This window comes from Gigantopelta aegis, chromosome 9 (genome assembly GCF_016097555.1).
Source record: "Gigantopelta aegis isolate Gae_Host chromosome 9, Gae_host_genome, whole genome shotgun sequence".
Classification (NCBI taxonomy): Eukaryota; Metazoa; Mollusca; class Gastropoda; order Neomphalida; family Peltospiridae; genus Gigantopelta; species Gigantopelta aegis.
Genome location: NC_054707.1, coordinates 14,363,271 through 14,384,899, shown reverse-complemented (window position 1 = coordinate 14,384,899; position 21,629 = coordinate 14,363,271). Strand labels below are relative to the sequence as shown.

The 21,629-nt window shown below is 35.2% G+C and overlaps 2 protein-coding genes across 3 annotated transcripts in view; one reads left to right on the top strand and one right to left on the bottom strand.

Moving 5' to 3' along the window:
- LOC121380730 (transmembrane protein 98-like) overlaps positions 1 to 9,757 on the top strand; it is a 30,711-nt gene extending 20,954 nt beyond the window's left edge. For both annotated transcript variants that reach the window (XM_041509688.1, XM_041509687.1), the window contains exons 6-7: positions 799 to 919; positions 4,841 to 9,757. In XM_041509688.1, the coding sequence (XP_041365622.1) occupies positions 799 to 919; positions 4,841 to 4,975 (256 nt within the window). In that variant the 3' untranslated portion in view covers positions 4,976 to 9,757. The remainder of the gene's footprint in view (positions 1 to 798; positions 920 to 4,840) is intronic.
- Positions 9,758 to 14,664: 4,907 nt separating this feature from the next.
- On the bottom strand, positions 14,665 to 21,385 carry LOC121381361 (peroxisome biogenesis factor 10-like). The gene is made up of 7 exons (XM_041510646.1): positions 21,106 to 21,385; positions 19,602 to 19,682; positions 18,245 to 18,321; positions 17,260 to 17,505; positions 16,392 to 16,564; positions 15,281 to 15,413; positions 14,665 to 14,788 (listed from the first exon to the last, which is right to left on the bottom strand). The coding sequence occupies exons 1-7, from the start codon at positions 21,212 to 21,214 to the stop codon at positions 14,714 to 14,716; spliced, it is 894 nt and encodes a 297-aa protein (XP_041366580.1). The 5' UTR covers positions 21,215 to 21,385; the 3' UTR covers positions 14,665 to 14,713.
- Positions 21,386 to 21,629: the final 244 nt, after the last annotated feature.

The following is a 21,629-nucleotide window of genomic DNA, read 5'->3' as shown; positions in this document are numbered from 1 at the left end:
GCTTGCCGTCTTGTTTCAGGTGTACTGCCCTTGTGCTGTCCGCGAGTCACCTTGTACTTATCACCAAGAATGCTTGCCGTCTTGTTTCAGGTGTACTGCCCTGGTGCTGTCATTGAGTCACCTTAACATGTCATCAAGAATGCTTGCCGTCTTGTTTCAGGTGTACTGCCCTCGTGCTGTCCGTGAGTCACCTTGTACTTATCACCAAGAATGCTTGCCGTCTTGTTTCAGGTGTACTGCCCTCGTGCTGTCCGTGAGTCACCTTGTACTTATCACCAAGAATGCTTGCCGTCTTGTTTCAGGTGTACTGCCCTCGTGCTGTCCGTGAGTCACCTTGTACTTATCACCAAGAATGCTTGCCGTCTTGTTTCAGGTGTACTGCCCTCGTGCTGTCCTTGAGTCACCTTGTACATATCACCAAGAATGCTTGCCGTCTTGTTTCAGGTGTACTGCCCTTGTGCTGTCCGCGAGTCACCTTGTACTTATCACCAAGAATGCTTGCCGTCTTGTTTCAGGTGTACTGCCCTGGTGCTGTCAGTGAGTCACCTTAACATGTCATCAAGAATGCTTGCCGTCTTGTTTCAGGTGTACTGCCCTCGTGCTGTCCGTGAGTCACCTTGTACTTATCACCAAGAATGCTTGCCGTCTTGTTTTAGGTGTACTGCCCTCGTGCTGTCCGTGAGTCACCTTGTACTTATCACCAAGAATGCTTGCCGTCTTGTTTCAGGTGTACTGCCCTCGTGCTGTCCGTGAGTCACCTTGTACTTATCACCAAGAATGCTTGCCGTCTTGTTTCAGGTGTACTGCCCTCGTGCTGTCCGTGAGTCACCTTGTACTTATCACCAAGAATGCTTGCCGTCTGTCTGGGGTGCTCGACTGGATTGATCAGTCTCTCGCAGATGTTGAGGAACATTTACAAGTAAGCTCGGCCTAAGACACATGTATTCCTGTAGCTTTGCTATTACTAATAACTAATGCGGGACTAGTTGAAAGGTTTCTCATGTGCATGCAGATAGAGTACTAACAGTTAATTTTTTACCAATATATCAACATATCAGATGGTTCAGTTACCTTACCCAGTACTAATAAAAGTGCGCTGTAAGCTAATGTCTTTATTTTTTAGAAACTTGATGCTGAGGTTAACCTTAAAGCCACTGGGGGTGAGGTGTAGCCCAGTGGTAAAGCACTCACTTGATACGTGGTTGGTTTGGGATCGATCCCTGTCAGTGGGCCCATTGCACTATTTCTCGCTACAGCCAGTGCACCACGACTGGTACATCAAAGGTCGTGGTATGTGCTATCCTGTCTATGGGATGATGCATATAAAGGATTCCATGCTGCTAATCGGAAAGAGTAGCCCAAGAAGTGGCGATAGCGGGTTTCCTTCCTCAATATCTGTGTGGTCATTATCCATATGTCCGACACAATATAACCGTAAATAAAATGTGTTGAGTGCCTCGTTAAATGAAACATTTCCTTCCTTCCTTAAAGCCACTCATCTTGATTAGTAGGCAGTGTAAAATATTTTAGGCTTCATTGCAGCTTTGTTACTTTTAAGTTACACACTACAGACCAAATTTACGAAGCCTGTTTTTCTTAAATGCAGCTATTTAAGCATTGTAAATGCACATTGTGATACACAAACAGGGTTTGTAAAGTTGGTCTTACAAATTTTACAACTTCTTGACCATTTAATTAAATAAAACATGTTGGTAGGTTCAGATACTTGTAGAAATCCAAAAAGCATTTTATGCGAAAGAAGAAAATTAATATTTTAGGAGCTAGAGTCGGTGAATTCCTGATTCCTTGTTTGTTTTGTGATGTAACTAACACCAATAAAAACAAACCCAGCAATTATACAACAAAATTCTATCTAGTAAATATATTGAACAACTAAAATAAAATGCATTTAATATAAAATATTTATTTAGTTTAATTTATTTAAAATTATTCAACTTGAATTCAGGCAGTTGTCTATTACAATTACCAATGTCTAGTTAACAATTTGGCCTATTTTGACAGTCTACATACCGAAATAATTGTATCATGAAAAACATACATAGTAACACATTTGTATTTCTTTTGTTGTTCAGTGTATTTTGATTCGGGTTACCGCAAGATATTTATACGTTGATCTGATCCGTTTGTGTGTTCTGCTTACAGACTCTACCACGTTAACAGTACTGATCTTTACACACTGTCCTGTGTTGGCTAATATTACTAATAGTTAGCCATGTTGGCTAATAACACTAGCATTACCAACAGTTAGTTGAGTTGGCTAATAATACTGACATTATTAAAAGTTAGCTGAGTTGGCTAATAATACTAACATTACTAACAGTTAGCTGAGTTGGCTAATAATACTAACATTACTAACAGTTAGCCGAGTTGGCTAACAATACTAACAGTTATCCGTGTTGGCTAATATTACTAACAGTTAGCCGAGTTGGCTAATAATACTAACATTACTAACAGTTAGCCGAGTTGGCTAATAATACTAACATTACTAACAGTACTAACAGTTAGGCGTTATTCTTGTAGGAGATAAGGCATGCAGCTGTTCATGAAGTGCATGTACACTCGGGTCACGGTCAGTATCAGCACTGAACAGGTGTGTCCAGGTGTGCACTATAGTGACACTGCTCTTTCCACTGTTTTCCTTTGTCTTTTCACTTCCTGCTTCTTTCATATTTCTCTTTGTGTCACACCTGCACTTTAGATTCTAAATACATGTATTTGTTGATGTGCTAACTGTACACAGTGGGGGTTTGAATGGGACAGTTGCACTCTCAGAAAAATACCAGAAAGTGGCTTTTTTGTTTAAAATTGTCGTTTGTGTCTGCCTGGAGATGACCCTCTACTACTGTCCCCAGATTTTTTGTTTAAAATTGTCCTTTGTGTCTGCCTGGAGATGACCCTCTACTACTGTCCCCAGATTTTTTGTTTAAAATTGTCCTTTGTGTCTGTCTGGAGATGACCCTCTACTACTGTCCCCAGATTTTTTTGTTTAAAATTGTCCTTTGTGTCTGCCTGGAGATGACCCTCTACTACTGTCCCCAGATTTTTTGTTTAAAATTGTCCTTTGTGTCTGCCAGGAGATGACCCTCTACTACTGTCCCCAGATTTTTTGTTTAAAATTGTTCTTTGTGTCTGTCTGGAGATGACCCTCTACTACTGTCCCCAGATTTTTTGTTTAAAATTGTCCTTTGTGTCTGTCTGGAGATGACCCTCTACTACTGTCCCCAGATTTTTTTGTTTAAAATTGTCCTTTGTGTCTGTCTGGAGATGACCCTCTACTACTGTCCCCAGATTTTTTGTTTAAAATTGTCCTTTGTGTCTGCCTGGAGATGACCCTCTACTACTGTCCCCAGATTTTTTTGGGGGGCGGCACAGAGCCCAGTGGTAAAGCACTCGCCTGATGCGCAGTCAGTCTGGGATTGATCTTCATCGGAGATTGGGTCATGGCTTGTTCCAGCCAGTGCTCCTCAACAGTTGTAACAAAGGTTGTGGTATGTATTACCCTGTCAGTGGGATGATGCATATAAAAGATCCCTTGCTGCTAATCGGAAGGAGAAGCCCATTGTGTGGCGGCAGGTGGTTTTCTCTTTCATTACCTGTGTGGTCCATAACCATATGTCTGATGCCATGTAACCGAAATTAAAATGTGTTTAGTGCATTGTCAAATAAAACATTCTTTGCTTCCTCTCGGATTGTTTTTCATTGCCACTCCACTTATTTTAGTCATAAGTCTAGGAATGACCCTAGATGGATGTTGCTTGCTTTGTATTTTTAATATTATGTCTTAAATGTGTTTTGCTGCATTACTTATTTCTATAATAGGTCATGTGTTGGCTAGTATACAGTAATCGGTGTGTTTTTTTCTTTTTCTAATATACAACTTATAATTTTTAATCATTTCATTGGGTATGGGATAGGGCAGCTTTGCTATGTTAAATGTGCTTTTATGTTATGTAATTTTGTTTGATACTAATTTACATATTTTATCATAAATAAATCAATTATAATAAATATTTTATTAATGCTTAGGTTTTAAAGGCATACTGTCACAGATTTAAGGACCTTATTTCTCTAAAAATTGATAATAAATAAAAATTACATTAATTGTTGGAAACCAAATCTAGCTATCGCATCACCTTAACTGAACCATGATGGAGTGAAATCCATGTCATCCCTCTCGGCAATTTTAGTTTTTGAATTATGGACCATTGCCATAATTCAATTATTTTTAAAAAATGTCATTAATAAATGGAGCATGGTGGTTATGAAGGTGGTTGAATAAAGTACATTTAGGGACAACTCAAATTATATTTGTTCAGGTAATACTTTGGTCAGTGGTCTGTGACAATATGCCTTTAAAAAAAAATTATAAATATTTGAACCATTTAAAAAATTTCTAGAAATTGTCAAGAGAGAAATTGCTTTTATAATTTTTATAGCGTGATGTTTAAATAAAATCTATTCGAAACAGAGAACTAATGTGAAATTAAAAAATATATGCTGCCTGCAGTAAATACGACCCAATGCATCTTCATGGACAACTACTGGTAGGATTTGCTGCCTGATGGAAGACTATTTTTTTAATCCAAACTTAAACCAGTGTCTCCCCACTATCATACTAACAATTAAAATCATTGAATCCCAACGGGACTTGTACAATTTTAAATAATTTTGCAGGTAAAAAGCGACTTTGGTAGGCATGTCCCCATCCCCTTATCTTAAGAAGGGTTAGATGGGTTAACAAATGCCATGCTATTTCAAAGCCTCACTCGATGAAGGCTTCCTGGGTGCTAATCTCTGTACTGTTTGTTTGATGTTGTAGGTTCTACGTGAGGCGAGTCTAAACAATGAGTTTTACCACAAGCTGCAGTCGGATTGCCAGAGTCCAGTGATGGAGAACCAGCCAGAGGTCGTGACCCACACCTTGACTCATGCCAGCAACATTTCGCAGGTCTAACTGACCGATTCATCCACTTCTCATTCTAACCAAACTCAAAACATCGTCATGGATCGCTTTGCACATTCTGCTATTCATGTAGCACCAAAACATTGTAGCCAGAATAGTCATTTGGTAGAGTTTTGTGTGTATTGACCATTCATTTATTCATACATTCTCCATATAGTTAATTTTAAATTTCTTAATTGTTTTATACGAGAATTTTAAAAAAGAATGGCTGAAAATGTGTTATATAGCTTAAGGGATTTAAAAAAAAAAAAAAAAATCTGTTTGAAAGTTAAATGCAATCAACTTTTGATATGAATTTGGTTTCTTTCTTCAAACATCCCATAAAGCTCTTCTTTCTTCATGTTGGCAGTTCAGGGCTTCTAAAATGATTTTAAAAGCACCATACCAAGGGACATTTGTAGATTTGACATTGGTTATTGATAAAGTACTTGCCTGATATGATAACATTACACAAGTTAAAAAATCAAACAAAAAACTACAAAATATATTTTTTTAGAATAAGCAAAAACCTCCCACCTGGATTGCAGGATGCAACAGATGCTTGATTACATTTAAATGCTAAAATAGATCACCATGACTACAACTGGTAAACAATGCCTGGCGTGTGATGCACATCATCTAATTATCAATTAGCAAGCAACAAGGAATTTTTTACCATACGAAATAACATGACTGATTATATTAAAAAGTAATTATTTTTTATATTATTAAACATTTTTTTTACAAAACTTATAAAAAAATTATGTTGATAAAACAAATCGGTCAACATTTTTCTGTAAATCTCTATAAAGCTTAGATTTTTTGCATCATAAATATGATAAACATAATTAGAAACTTGTTGCTTTGCTTGGGTATTATTTGTTACAGTAAGCGGGAAAACACCAAGATGTAACCAATATGACACCTGAGCTATTGTTAGCGACTTGTTTCGAGGGCTACGTACCGATATGATACCTGAGCTATCGTTCGCATCTTGTTTCGAGGGCTGTATGGCTGATAATGTGAATAAGGAGAGCTCAGCATTAGAGATGGTACAGTACTGTCTTGGAAAAGGCAAAACAATTTCAAATTCACCATTTTGACAAAATAAATTTAGTGAAATTTGGTAAAAGCTTTATTAAGCAGTTTAGTGATTTTGTTTATCAAGGTCAGTGCCCCAGGAGGATATTTCTCTGGTATGTAGCTGTATTATTTTGATGGTTATTTTAAAATATCACAATTCATACATTAAGTCATTTTGTAAGTGATAATTGCTACGACCAGGAAATAGTGACTCTTAACGACCTGTGACAGCTGATTCAGGCAATGACTGGAGTTGGTCTACTTCAGTTATAGAGATAATGACCATACATTAATCTTGATATGCTACAGCCAGTACAGTGATTCTAATGGTGATTTCTACTACAACAGCTGGTAGAGATAGTGATTGTAATGTTGATCTACTACAACAGCTGGTAGAGATAGTGATTGTAATGTTGATCTACTACAACAGCTTGTAGAGATAGTGATTGTAATGTTGATCTACTACAACAGCTAGTAGAGATATTGATTGTAATGTCGATATACTACAACAGCTAGTAGAGATAGTGATTGTAATGTTGATCTACTACAACAGCTGGTAGAGATAGTGATTCTAAGGGTGATTTCTACTACAACAGCTGGTAGAGATAATGATTGTAATGTTGATCTACTACAACAGCTAGTAGAGATAGTGATTCTAATGGTGATTTCTACTACAACAGCTGGTAGAGATAATGATTGTAATGTTGATCTACCACAACAGCTGGTAGAGATAATGATTGTAATGTTGATCTATTACAACAGCTGGTAGATGGTGTTGTAATGTTGATCTACTACAACAACTGGTAGAGATGGTGATTGGAATGTTGATCTACTACAACCACAACCAGATAATGATTGTTATGTTGATCTACTTCAACTATTGTAATGTAGATGGTGGTGGTTTGTTGCTGAACGAATGCTATGCAGCTAGCAACTAGCGTTAACAGTGCCTTTGTTTTTAATGTGTCATATATTTGTACATTGTTCCAAGTACTTAACGTTACTTTAATTCATGGCTATTGTAATTTTCAACTTGTTGATGTCTTGTTAAAAGAAATTTCATTTCAAGGATGCAAATCCAAAAAATATTTTTAACTCCATGTATTTATAGAATATTTTATGACAATTGAGGCATTTTTTATTTTGAGATGCTGTTTCATCTATGCAATACTGTATTCAGAGGGTAAACTTTTGTCAAATCACATATTTTACCATATCTATAATGTTTATGCTGGTTGGCTTTTGCCGTATAACTTTAATATTCATGATCAAATGTCAACGTGTGGACAAATGAATGTATTTTATTTACTTCAAAACATTTATTTTGTCCATTCAAGTGTACTTAATATGCCATAATGTTATACAGAAGTGGGTGCATTTCCAAATACATTCTGTGTGGTTATTTCACTTGAAATAGCTTTTACATATCTCCTAGATTTTAGTGTATTGTTTTAAATAACTTAGTAACAGTTCTTCAAATTTATGTTTAATTAGTTAATATACAAGAACAGTGTCTGCCATAGTATAAAATGATGCTTTAATTTTAATTACTGTGGCTAATGTCTTGTTTAAATAATGTTACTTGTTAGTAAAATATGTTAAATAGACTATTTTTTTAACATTAAAAAGATATTTTATTTACATCTGTCTGTCTGAGCTTAAAAACAAAGTATAAAGATACCCGAGACGAGATTAAGTTGTTTAATTTTCTTCTGCGTAGCATACATTTTAATATTGTACACTACTATGCAGTTCATAATTTTGATATTTATGCAGTCATATTTAATTCTGTACATAAATATATACTCATTTCATTCTCAAAAATGTGCACATTTCTACAGCGAGATTTATTATTTGATTCATAACACTTCTTTGCCTTTTGTCAGTAGAACATTTTCTGAAGTGAACACGAGTGGTATTAATGGAATTTATGATGATCAAACTTTGTTACGTTTTGTCTCGCCTTTACAAAGTAAAAACGTGAGCTTATACATGTTGGTATTACGGTACTTTTCCAATGGTGGCAACAGTGACATCAACTTTTATGTTAAGGTTTTGCATTTAGATTCATTTCTCTCAAATTACAAGTCCTAGATCAGTTGTGACTATGCATGTTCAAACAGTGTATCAAATTTGTTTTATGGTAGGTGAGACATTAACTCCTGCAGAATTCTTGTTAATAAAGCATTCATTTGCAGCAGTGTACGTTTTTGAAATTGTATTATGCAAGTTTGCTGTACTCGTGTAAACTAACGAAAAGATTGTGCTATAAACATTTAGTGAAATCTTGTCATACAGTATTTAACATTGGTAAAAAAACAACAACAAAAACAACAAACAATTAAACAATAAAAATTGTGGTAAGTTATTAGGTGAAACTTAGCAGGTTTTTAGTTAAAATATGGATAGTATTTACCGGTAAAGTCAGATTTTTCTTCAACAGATGATAGGTGTGAGATACTAGTGTGTATATAAACTAGTAGTTTATAGTATATACTTCTTAATGTTCGTTATATTTATTACCATGGTGTAACATGTTTATGTAATACTTGTGCTGTAACATTTTCTGTACTTATCTTAATAGAATTTGAGGCTTTAAGTGATAATAGAATCTTGTGCATGAAGTAATTTCAAAATAAGTTTTGAAACCAATGCTAAATCTTGACTATGATTATAGCCATCTTAATAACCTACTGAGATGCTGTTGATCCTGAAATTAATGCAGTCATAATATTTTTGAAAAAAAAGTTAATAATAAATTTACTTGTTACTTCTAATTTTCGTTTTTATTAGATCATTGAAACAAAACAAAAAAAACAAAAATTAATATACTAGTACATTTTGTATTTAAAAAAAATTAATAATCATGGTTTCATCATTTAATGAAGTACATGTATTATGCAAGCAATTTTGAATACAAAATTTTGTGATAGGGGAATGTCCACCCACTGTTGAGTTCACCCCTGATTTTTGCCTATCAGGCTAAATATACGTAAAGCAAAAATGACCAAAATGTCCGGCCATCTGTTGCTGTTGGCACAAGAATTACAGGTCTATCTGTTTGCTCTGGATCAACATATTAAGTATTAAGCTGCTGCTGTTGGGCATTTGAATGTCAATTTGCTGGTAAAAACATGAAAAAAATTACTAAACAAAAGCTGACGTTGAACAATAAATATTAAGAGAGGTACTGGTAGGTTAGTTTTCACTAATGTACATAGAAAATAGAATGTGAGCGAGTGACCTGGTTAATGTCTCATGTCATATTTAGCAGTATTACCCCATTACGAGATACTACTCATGTTTCACCTTTATGAGATACTACTCATTTTTCACCTTCATGAGATACTACTCATGTTTCACCTTCATGAGATACTACTCATGTTTCACCTTCATGAGATACTACTCATGTTTCACCTTTACGAGATACTACTCATGTTTCACCTTTACGAGATACTACTCATGATGTTTTTATGTTTAGTTATGTAACTTAGAGAAGATGTACATTTCATTGTGGAGATTATATATTAGATTAATAAGTATTAATCTTTAAAAACACAGTCCTGAGGTAGCTGTCATCGTAACTTACAGAGACTTTTTAACAATTAAAAAGTTTTAAGGTTTGTTTTGTTTATCGACATCACTAAAGCACATTGATTTATTAATCATCGGCTATTGGATGTTAAACATTTGGTTATTCTGACATATAATCTTAGAGAGGAAACCCACTACATTTTTTTTATTAGCAGCAAGGGATCTTTGATATGCATCATCCCATAGACAAGATAGCACATATCATGGCCTTTGATGTGCCAGTCGTGGTGCACTTGCTGGAGCGAGAAATAGTCCAATGGGCCCACCGATTTTAATGATTAAAATTATATAATTCATACATTTTCTTCTTTAGATTGTCTGTGTCCATACTCGTACATACAGAGTTTTTCGATCTCATCATTCTAATGTTTATGGCCCCCCCTCCCCCCCCAAAAAAACCCCACCCCAAAATGTTAGGACATAAAATGAAGTTTCAGCTACATCTATTACAGACATTAAACGCTGATATTGTTAAGAGGAAACTGTAGCTAATATGTTATTTTAATTGTTAAAAAGTCTCCGTTAGTGAGAAACATCTTATAATGGTTTCATAAAACAAATGATTGCTACCCTAGGGTAGATAAACTATTTTATATTTATTCCGTAGCTTGGTTTGGGAGTAGAATTAATGTTTTGTTTTGTTTTTTAAATTTGTTTTTTCTTTTAAAATTTAATGTAGATGCTATAAATAATAGAATTATACAGTTGTCTTTTCAGATTCTTTTGTATTATTACTTGAATTCGTCTATTATATTATATCTTTTTCAAAAGTTGTTGTTTTTTTTCAAATAAATTTGTATCCATTTGAATTTTTTCCCCACCATTTTCATATAAAACTATCTGAAAAATACTTTTATCTTATGAAAAGTAACAGAATGTTACTTTATAAAATTTAATTTTTATGAGGCTTTACGTTCTTCCATTAAAATGATTCCATTTTTGATATTTATTTTGAAATTAACATACCTATTTTATTTATTGTCTTTATGAACCCTACTACAAAATCATTTGCCAAAGAATTTACATTATGTAAAATTGTTAAAATCAGTATAATCATATTAATTTTGTATATAATATGTAGCTTTTTATGTAACTGGAATCTTTTAGCAAGGTAAAACAACTTAAAATATTGTATTATATAATAACAATCTTTTTGTTGTTATACAATTTACTTGATTCTAATTGGCTGACATCACCAAAAAGGTAAAATAAGAAAATGGCGTCATTATGTAAAATGGGTCTTGGAAAAGATGTTAGAAACTAATTTATGTTTATTTTTAACTAACGAAGTGGTGTTGTTTGTAAATATAGGAATTGTTTGTATGGTTTTGTTAATTTCACCGATGTATAACAGTAAAAAAAAAAGTAAAAACGGTTTCACTGCACTATTCATTTCATGCAATTTGTGACTGTTATACATGACATTGTATAGATAAATTCTCACCAAAAAATCACAAACAAGTGTTATATTTACCCTTAGCTGTACTTAATTATGAGGAATAATGGTATTTTTACTGGCCAAAACTATTTTTTAAATATGTTTTATCTTTGTCTTTTCTTTTAAAATTGTCATTTTGATAGTGGTTTAAATGTTTTCATAATACCTTGTGATTTTGTTGTATACAGATTATAAAAATCAAATTGCTGAAACATGTAGTATAAAAATCAATTACATTAAGTTGTAGAATTAACATTAGCCTTTTTTATAACAGTAATTATTATATTGTGATCAAACTGATCTGTTGGTAAATATGTACCCACCTATTATTGTTGTACCCACCTATTATTGTTGTTGTTATTATCAGGGTAAACCATACAATGTTGTGCATACTTTTTTACTTGATAATTTTCTTGCTGGTAAAGATGAAATTTATTGACAAAATTATTAATCATGCAGTTAAATTATCACCCATATTAAGAATGAATAGAACTAAATTATAACTTGTTGGCCATAGGAAATACAGTACCAGCGCAAGGCACTAATTGTATTTGTTGATTTGGAAAGGGAAACTATATTATAGATTACAGCATATATGTATTTACAATGTTTTGTCAAGTTGTTTGTGAAAGAAGTTGACTTCTGTGTCTGCTCTTCATTAAACAGTTTGGGGATATTTTGTTTTACTTGATTATTGTCAAAATAATTATGAATTTCTCTGTTATGTAAGTATATTTTTACAGAATATAGAAACACAAATATACTTTCATGTTTTTAGATTCATTTTGGCAAATAATGTTTACATTCCAGGTTATCATTTATTACACCATGTCAACATTCCTATATCATAAGAGTTAATCGCCCCTTCTATTAAATTTTTATCGTATAATTGCAGTAAGGTTCATGTATTTTGTGCAGACATTTGTATGTACACAGATATGGTTTGGAGTGCATGTTTGGTGCTTAACTTTCTTGCAGCTGGTTTTAGGAAGTATTTGTACATAGGTCTGCTTATACTGTGACTGTTTTGTGATTACTATTTCATGTTTACTCAATTTAAGAAGAAAAAGTCTATACTGATTGAAAGAAATAAGGGATCACACTAACACAAACAGAAAAGAGTGACTGCAACAAAACCCTTGTCCATAGTGTGAGGAAGTTAACCATATTACCGACATTCAGTGCCATATTACATCTTTTTATTCTGCAACTACCGTTTCTATTGACAGAATATGATAATGGATAAAGCACTTAAAAGCAGTCATATCCTGTGACGCCTACATTACAAAATCGCTCATTTGACCACTAGATCATCGTACAATGTGGCTGAAATAACTTTTCCCCTTAATGTTTATGGTCTGCAGGACAAAGATAATAACTAGTTACTAACGTCGGATATCTGCTTTATCCTGTTCAGGCCGAATGAGAAATTCCGCTCAGCAGAGCCTCGTGGAATTTCCCATTCTGACCTTCACAGGATATTTGGTCTACAACACCAAGTGTTCCCTTATTTCTTTTTCTCAGTATAGTTTGGGAATTCAAGTGACCATTTATACTTTCATTTGATTAAAATCCCCAAAATAACGTATTTCCGTGTGATCGTATGCCGAGATACCTGAAATTAATATGAAACTTTTTATTGGATACTCGATATCAAAAATTAAATCAAAATTACTAATGCTTGGTGACTGGTTAACATCTCATCACTATTCACTTATTGTTTTATGGTTGTTAATACTTGTAATACTCACACGTTTAAAGATATTTGAAACAAAAATGAACATTTGGATTTTTGTTCGATGTAAAGTGTGGTGACTTGTGTTATGGTCATTAATTCCCTGCTATATCTATATATATTTTTTAAGATTTTCATTGTACTGAAAAACACCTAGATTGAAAACGAACACATTATCATTTGGTGTAAAATGAACATGCCCGTTTGTGGTGACTTGTTAAATTGCGGTCAGCGTAATGTTTGTTATTGTTACTTGTAATACTCGCCTGTTTTTTGTTGATGTATTTTTGTGTTGAAATGTCTGGGTGAAGGTCACTCATTATACTCTTTGCGGAGTGCTAGCTCAACAGATGTTTTCTGATATTGTAGCAGTGTGATGCCCTGATGAAGGTTCAGAAAACAAAGCAGCATTCCAGTGGATTCTATACTTATCTGATTACGGTTTCAGCATGCTGTCTGGGCACACACCTCAGCTATCGGGTCGGTCTGTCCAGAATAGTGGGTTAGTGCGAGAGAAGTTGGTATAGTGGTCTTACACAGGTCTGCCCATTGAGTCGTTAAACTCGCTCTGGGTTGGAGCTGGTCCTAGGAGGCGAACCCACTACCAACCAACCGTAAGTCTGATGGCTTAACCACTACACCACTGAAGCTGGTGACAACCAACAATCTGTCCCTCCAAGTTATACGGATAAACGGAGTTAGTCTTAGGCCGCAAACTGTATGAAAACAAGCCAGTTATCAATGGGTTAAAACATTACCAACCAACATGAATAAATAACCAAGGTTCATGCTTATAAAACTTTTAAAAAGTCCCGATTAAAACTTTAACAAGGTGTCCAGACTTTTAACTCCATGCTGCTCATGTGGAAAAGATTTTGTTAAAGCCTTAAAATCTAGACTAAAATTTTATGTGCCAGGATGGGGTCAGGACACCATCGTCTGATGTATTCTCAGCTTAAGAAGGCATATTTTTTAGGTACCCGTAATGTAAAACAAGTATTCAAAAAGTATTTTATAGGTGAAGAAAATAAATGTTTTTAAATCTTCACTTTATTTATGAACCACAGTTGTCCAAGATTGTATGTGCATGATGGGCTATTTTTTACAACCAATTCTCATCTTGTTAACAATGGCTAGCAATTGCTGACACATGCAGGGTGACTGCAATACATTTTATAGTGGAATAAAAAATATAAATGCATACATTATGTTTGTTCTTCTTTAAAGTTCCTCAGCTTGTTGATTACCTCTACATTTAGAAACACAGCTGGACCATAAATCCTCGGGTAGAATCCCACGATATTCTGAGACCCAGCCTCTATTCAGCCATGGGGCAGGACGTAGCCCAGTGGTAAAGCACTCGCTTGATGCACAGTCAGTTTGAGATCGATCCCTGTCGGTGGGCCCATTGGGCTATTTCTCGTTGCAGCCAGTGCACCACAACTGGTATATCAAAGGCCGTGGTATGTGTTATCCTGTCTCTGGGATGATGCATATAAAAGATCCTTTGCTGCTAATGAAAAAATGTAGTGGGTTTCTTCTTTATGACTGAAAATTACCAAATGTTTGACATCCAATAGCTAATGATTACTAAATCAATGTGCTACAGTGGTATTGTTAAACAACAAACGCACACTATTCAAAGTAGGCTTCTGTTTTCTAACGTAGCTTTGTTGTAAAATCATCTTACAATGTACGCTTGCAAACTTTTTTGCACTGGATTAAAAATTAAATACTCAATACTGTATTCTGTGTAATATTAAAAAATTTATATATATTCCATCTATACAAGTACTGTATGCGAGTTTGTCTGGTGAAGAATAAACACATTTCCATGACAAACAAATTCGATGATTAAAAATAAACATTTATTGCACTTTAACTAACAACAGACCAATGGTTATGTTGGATCGAAGTTCACTAAGCAAACCAGTCTATGAGGAGGAAATCGTTCTCGGCACAGCGGACATTCAGCCTGGAGAAGAAACAAACAAAAATGTGTAGTTAAATACTTATCTTGATTTTATGCACTTAATGAGCTAATAAATGAGCTATTTAGAGATATGAAATTAGCTTCCATTTCGTATCATGTTTATGTCCTGAATGAAATAATTTACATTTGTCATAAGCTTTATTGAGTGATAAAATTATAAACACGAGATGAAAACGCAGAGAGTTTAATATCCTATTCATTACCCATAATCTATTTTAATTTATATCACTTATCCAGTAAGGTCTTGATGTTTCAATCGCACAACAATGAGGTGTTACTTCCCTATTTACGTTTTAGTCGGACACAACACTGATATGAACCATGGTATTTTTAACCATATACATGTAGTTAATAATATTGTATATTCCACCCAGCAGACTGCATAAAAGCTCTGAATTAGTTTTCTAAATTGAAATGAATATTTTAAGACAATTATCTTTTACGAACTCTACGACAGGTTTATTTTAAATTGACCTTGGTTTGACACCACTCGTGAATACAGGCCCAGCAGAAGAGATGGCCGCACGGGGTGGTGGTCGTGGATCTTCTCGACTCCAGGCACAGGGAACACTTCCGAACAGGCGGAACAACGTTCAGTTCCGAGGTTCTACAACAGTAAATTCAAAACATGCAATATAATATATATGTCACAGGACAGTGAAAGGAATAGAATATTTGTTTCAAGACGTATTCGAGTATTTGGCATCCATAGGCCACTAATATTTTTAGGCCCCTCCTCCAGTCCACCTCCAAAACTATAATCGTAATACCAGGCTGGAGCACAAAAAACATTCTTGCCCACAAATTGAATTTGATGCCCTAGACCTAGTCGGCCTGTGCACTAATACGGCTCCGACTACATGGTGTAACACATATGGTCATTTTGATATTTAGTTGATAGAAAGAAAACACATTGCTGCCACATATGCTACTCACAACCATAAAGCAGCAATGGGTCTTTTATAGGCATTTTCTTAGACAGCCTTTGATACACTGGTTATGGGATATTGATATTGCGATTAGACATACTTCCAAGTCCACCGGGGGGCAATAGATCCTGCGACCCATTGCACCTCAGGTGAGCAACCCAAAACAGTACTGAATAAACAGTTCCCTGAATAAAAACCTATTTTAATCCCTTCATCTTTAACACCCAGTGGACTCATTCTAAACCAGATTCATGAGACACTGACGAAATGTACCAGTATACACAAATTGCTAGATTAGATCAATATAACCCAACCTTTTGTCACTGGAACTTTGAGATTGTGCTAGCTTACCCAGACATCTAGGACATGTGTTTATAAAACTTTATGGAGTCTAGACTCAAATCTCTAATGATGTTACAAATACAATTTGTATGGTGTTGCAATAGTGATAGTCTTCAGCCTGGACTCTAAAAAAAAGTCAATACGTCCCACCATCCCCACACACTTTCCTGTCCTGGACGGAGGAGCCTGCATGGGTCAACATCTACACCTACAACAGGTTGCTCTGAATGTGCACATTAAGCCATATGTCCTGACCTGAACCAGGCCAGATTTCACAGATGTCAGTTTGGATGGAGTCCACTGTACGTACATACCTGTGACTTAACGCTGATGCATCAGTTTGATCAACTGTCTTCTGTTGTAGTTTCCACAAAGTGTACAACTGGAGCACCAGACTTCCTGCCAACTGTGCCAAGGACAGCCAGCCGAGGATTTGGAAAGTTCTGTTTGTGTTGGATGTCGTCCTTTGGTGTGACATGTACTGAATCTGTAATATTAATAACAAATACAGATATCGAAGTACGTCAAGCATGTGGAAAGTGTGGTTTGTGTTGGATGTTGTCCCCTGGTGTGACATGTACTGAATCTGTAATATTAACAACAAATACAGACATCGAAGTAAGTCAAGGATGTGGAAGAAAGTTTTGATTATGTTATCCTTTGGTGTGACATGAAGTGAATCTGTAATATTACTAACAAATACAGACATCAAAGTATGTCACGGATGTGGAAAGTTTTTTTTATGTTGGATGTCATCCTTTGGTGTGACATGAAGTGAATCTGTAATATTAATAACAAATACAGAAATTGAAGTACGTCAAGGATGTGGAAAGTTTTATTTGTGTTGGATGTTGTCCCCTGGTGTGACATACTATACTAAATGTTCATTTTCAATATATTGTAACCCCACAAATAAGATGTACAGCATTACCCATCCAGTGACACAAGTGACAGATCAAATTAACAAGATAAATACCTGCCTAATTATTGTTAGCTTAGTGAATTACATGTGCAGACCTCGACATAAGCAATAGCAATTGGCAGTGTCACTGCACAAACCGTTGCAAATTTGGTAATAGCATTTGATTATTATTGGGTATTTACTTTGTTATTATTTGTACAAAATTGCCATCATAAATTTCAGGGGCTGCGTGAGCTTGGATATGCTTATGCCCTACTTACATAATGAACTCCAGAGATCCGCTTAGCGAGGTGGTAGAATGCTCCGTGAAGATAGAACACGGCGAGGTGGCTCCGATGTAAGATGGTGATCATGTGTTTTAACACTGGTATCGAACGCAGGAGGAACTGCTGTGATTCCTCCGAGACGTCAAGAGACGCGGTCTGTAGGTGGCGCTCCAGGTTTTCCAGCACTCTCCGCAGAGCGTATGGACCCAACACATGCAGAGTGATCATGAGAACACGTTTCTATAGCGAAAATAATGAATTTTTTGTTAATAAAAATGAGGCCTCTGAGAACTGAAAATTGGAATAATTAAACTGTTTATGGATTGTGCTAAAATAAGAAAACTCATTTTGTTTTACATCATGACAATGTCAATGATTTCCTAAATTTAATACGCCAATGAGAAATGGGTTACATAAACTATTATTGCAAGGAATGCACAAATGCAAATATACTTCTTGCAATTGTCAGAGACCTGAAAATATTTTGGAGTACACAATTTGTGGGATAGTTTTTTTAAGCCACAAATTGACTTTAATAGCAGCTGTAGTAGAAAAGTTATTTTTTACACAGCCCCTGGAGAGGACACTGCAACAAAATTTTGGTATCAAAAATCTATTTAAAGACATCTAATTCGCTGTTCCACAGTGATGACCCAGACACCAAAAACATACAGACCACTGAAATATACACTTAATGAAACTGATTGATCTGTGATGGATGTTAAATGTGCAACCACTACTGCACCATATACTGAAATTCTAAAACAATTAAAATGTCTTATAAATCTTTCTTTTTTTTGCAGATATGTATGAAAAAGAATATATTAAGTCTTATCTGTTAAAGATACCACCTAATTAATTTAATTTAAACAGACCCAACTCTGTTTTGCTAATTAGAAATGTTTTGAAAGACCTTGACCCCCTGCTATATATGTAGGTACCATCCTGCACATCCCAAATATTAACATCAAATCCTCACCCATGTGACTGGCAGTTTCCTCAGAGAACCATCCACCTGAATGATGTTCACATATTCCTCTCCGACTGTCTGCAAACCTGGGGCAGGAGAAGAATACAGGCATTAGTATTATACAATTTTAAAAATCTATCACATAATTTGTACTTAAGCTTGATCTTGAACTGTTTGAGCTTGAGCTTGAACTCTTTGTGCATGGCTGTATACCACTAGGCTTTCAGACATGTCCATCACGGGTCCCGTCTCTGGCATGGCCAGGGATCTGATCTGGGACTGAAATCATCCTTAAGAAAAAACAGTCAATACCACTCGCAGACAGTTCTTTTCTTTTCTTCTTCTTCTTTTTTTTTTTTATCCCACTGCCCCCTTTTCTTTCTCTCGTTTAGATTCCATCTCATTTCTTTCCAATCTGGCAACTCCTCCTATCTTTCAACTTCTTTCGCTCTCCACATCCACATCCCAGTCCTTGTCTCTCCAACCATGACAGGGGCTTGTCTCTTGTGGCTATCTGTGCCACACACCTGCCATTCCTCATCAGCTTTTAGCTGTGGGCTTAGTCAGACAGTTCTTACTTTCACAAGATGCTCACAAGTCTCTGAATGTCTAGACTGAGATTGTGTCTTTTGTACATGTATGAATACACATGGTACAGGACCTAAAACAGGTCATGTGCTTATAAAACGTTTTAGTCATACATAATACATGTGTGTAACATCAGCAGAGATCCGAGTGTAGACTTAATGTTTTATAAGCATGGGCCCCACCCTCATGAAAAACATGCACAGGACCATTTAACTTACATATATACATGTAGTTTTGTACATAGAACTTGTCACCCTTTCTTTCTTCTTTTTTTTTTACTCATGTACAAGGTCACAATATGTTAATAAAAATAAATTAATTATCCCAATTTTCCATTCTTAGTGGCCTGTAAATTTATACTATGTACAGCTTTGCCCTGAATAATATTTTAATACAGACAAGTCTCAAAAACACAATATTTGGGGAGGGGGAGGGGGAGGGGGTGTAGACATGGGATCAACCCTAATTAGTGGGCCCATTGGACTAGTTTCTCGTTCCAGGCAATGCACCACAACAGGTAAATCAAAGGTTGTGGTATGCGCTATCCTGTCAGTGGGATGGTGCAAACACATGCTAATGGACAAATCTAGTGGGCTTCCTAAGACTATATCATATGTCAAAATTACCAAATGTTTGATATCCAATAGCTGATGATTAATAAATCAATGTGATCTTATGTTGTCATTAAACAAAACAAACTAACTTTTAAAATATTATTGGTTACAGAACCATACACATGAAATGCATAGATCTTGTTTCTCTTTCTCCATGTTTTTACCTGAAAATGTGGTCAGCAGGAAATAGCCGAGGTCAGCCAAAACATCGAGCTCTCGTCTCCAGTATATCCATCTTCTCGGACCTGCACAAAAACACACAAATATGCAGGCTTTCTGCCAGAAAATAATTTGAAGGTACATAATAAAAACATAACAGACTGCAAGTGCCCCTATTACGTATTTAACCGGAACATTATTGAAAGTGGGTGCTGTCAGGTTTCTTTATGAACTGCAATGTGTGTATTAGTGATTAATATGTGAAATATTTGTTATCAGTGATCTTGAAAATGATCTATAGTATATGTAAAGGTATTTAATATCAAACATAGGATTTTTGTTGCATTAGAGCAGGAATCATGGCCTACTATTTGGTAGGCACAGATTGTGCAGTTTTGATATACAGTTTGCTCTGGCCACAATGAGAGCGTATAACTGTCCAAATGTCTGTCTTGCTCTCTTACTGTCAGGGTACTTGGGCTATCCTAAGATAAGAAGTGTTTTATTTCATTAACATACATGTGTCCTACACAACATGTAGTCATCTACTGTTTTTGTTAGATGATAACAAATGGATGGTCAGTGTTCTCGCTGGGTGAAAATTAAAGCAGGGCGGCCACGCGGCACCACACCCTTCAAAACAAAACAAAAAATGGTGATGGGGGTTGCTTGCTTACCATATATTGTTGTGTGTTGGTCAACTTTGTGGAAAGACACTCCTTATTTTGCCTCTCAGTATTTAGTACAAAAACGTTGATACTAATACAAGCCGACTCATCTTTTAATTAAACAGAAGATGTTGTTGGTCTGACATTCACGGGCAGTTCCAGTTTTGCCCATTGGGTCCAGGCAGTGATCTTTTTTAATATCTGTCCAAACTCATCCATTTGTCAAAAATTATAAAGTCATAAATGTAAACTACTCTTGGGTTTTTTTTTTTTTTTATGTATTCAGACAGATGGATGGATTTAAAATGTCAGGGCTAGACCTAGTTCATAAAAATAAACTCGAATGTAAATGCACAGTAATGTCAAACATTCGAGTTTATTTTTATGAACTAGGCTAGCCCTGGGTGGCTATTTTTGTTAACCAAAATATTTGCCAATCTTCCATTTCTTTCGCCAATCTAAATATGTATTCGCCAATTACATTTTGGCATTTCAATTAAAATATTTTGTTTTTAATTTTGTTCTTTATGATAATATAGTACATGCTAAGATGTACTTATTATTCAGTTTACGTCTTGTATGAAACTGTTTTAGGGGATCTATTTTTATTTTTATTTATTATGTATATGGTGCTGATGCAGGGAAATTAAGTGGATTTGTTTTAACCATCACTGATCAGTTGTGTTGTCATAATATAAATATATTTGCCTTTGTCATCTTCATAATTTCCAACACCTCAAAGAAGTCTGTACAGACTGTAGATCTCCAACCTCCAAAGGAGGAATGCACATGAAATAAGAAGGCATACTAATTGATCGACTCGACGTTTTAAATAGAATACCTGCCAATGTCTGAGCAATATCTGTAACTGAAGATCTAAGAAAGTTCAAATAAAAATCATCTTTCTGATGTGATCGAATAATTTCTGGAATCCCGGCTCTTTTAAACATGTTAACTCCGTCAAACACTGTTTTTCTGTTTTGGTTGGAATTTCCTCCTAAATTGTGAGATCCTCATCAATGGCGCAGGTTACACTACACTTCAGGTTCCAATCGGATAGTGTCAAGGTGATTTTTAGTTGTGAAATCTTCCTGTGGGGCTTGAACCAACCCTTCCTCTTTAACCTCCTTGTATTAAATTTTAGTAGAATTAGCTTTAGTAACGTTTATTAAATAATTCTTTTGGACTAGCCCATCAAAAATTAAAGCGCCGTTATATGTCAAAATTTGTTGTGTAATAAAGACAATAGGATTTAATTTTTTTTTGCGCATCTGAAAGCGCCTCAGCCCCCTTTTTTCTTTTTTTCTTTTGTTGGATTAAATTCTAAAAATTTCTAAATTGTCCAATTAAATAACTACCTCCAGT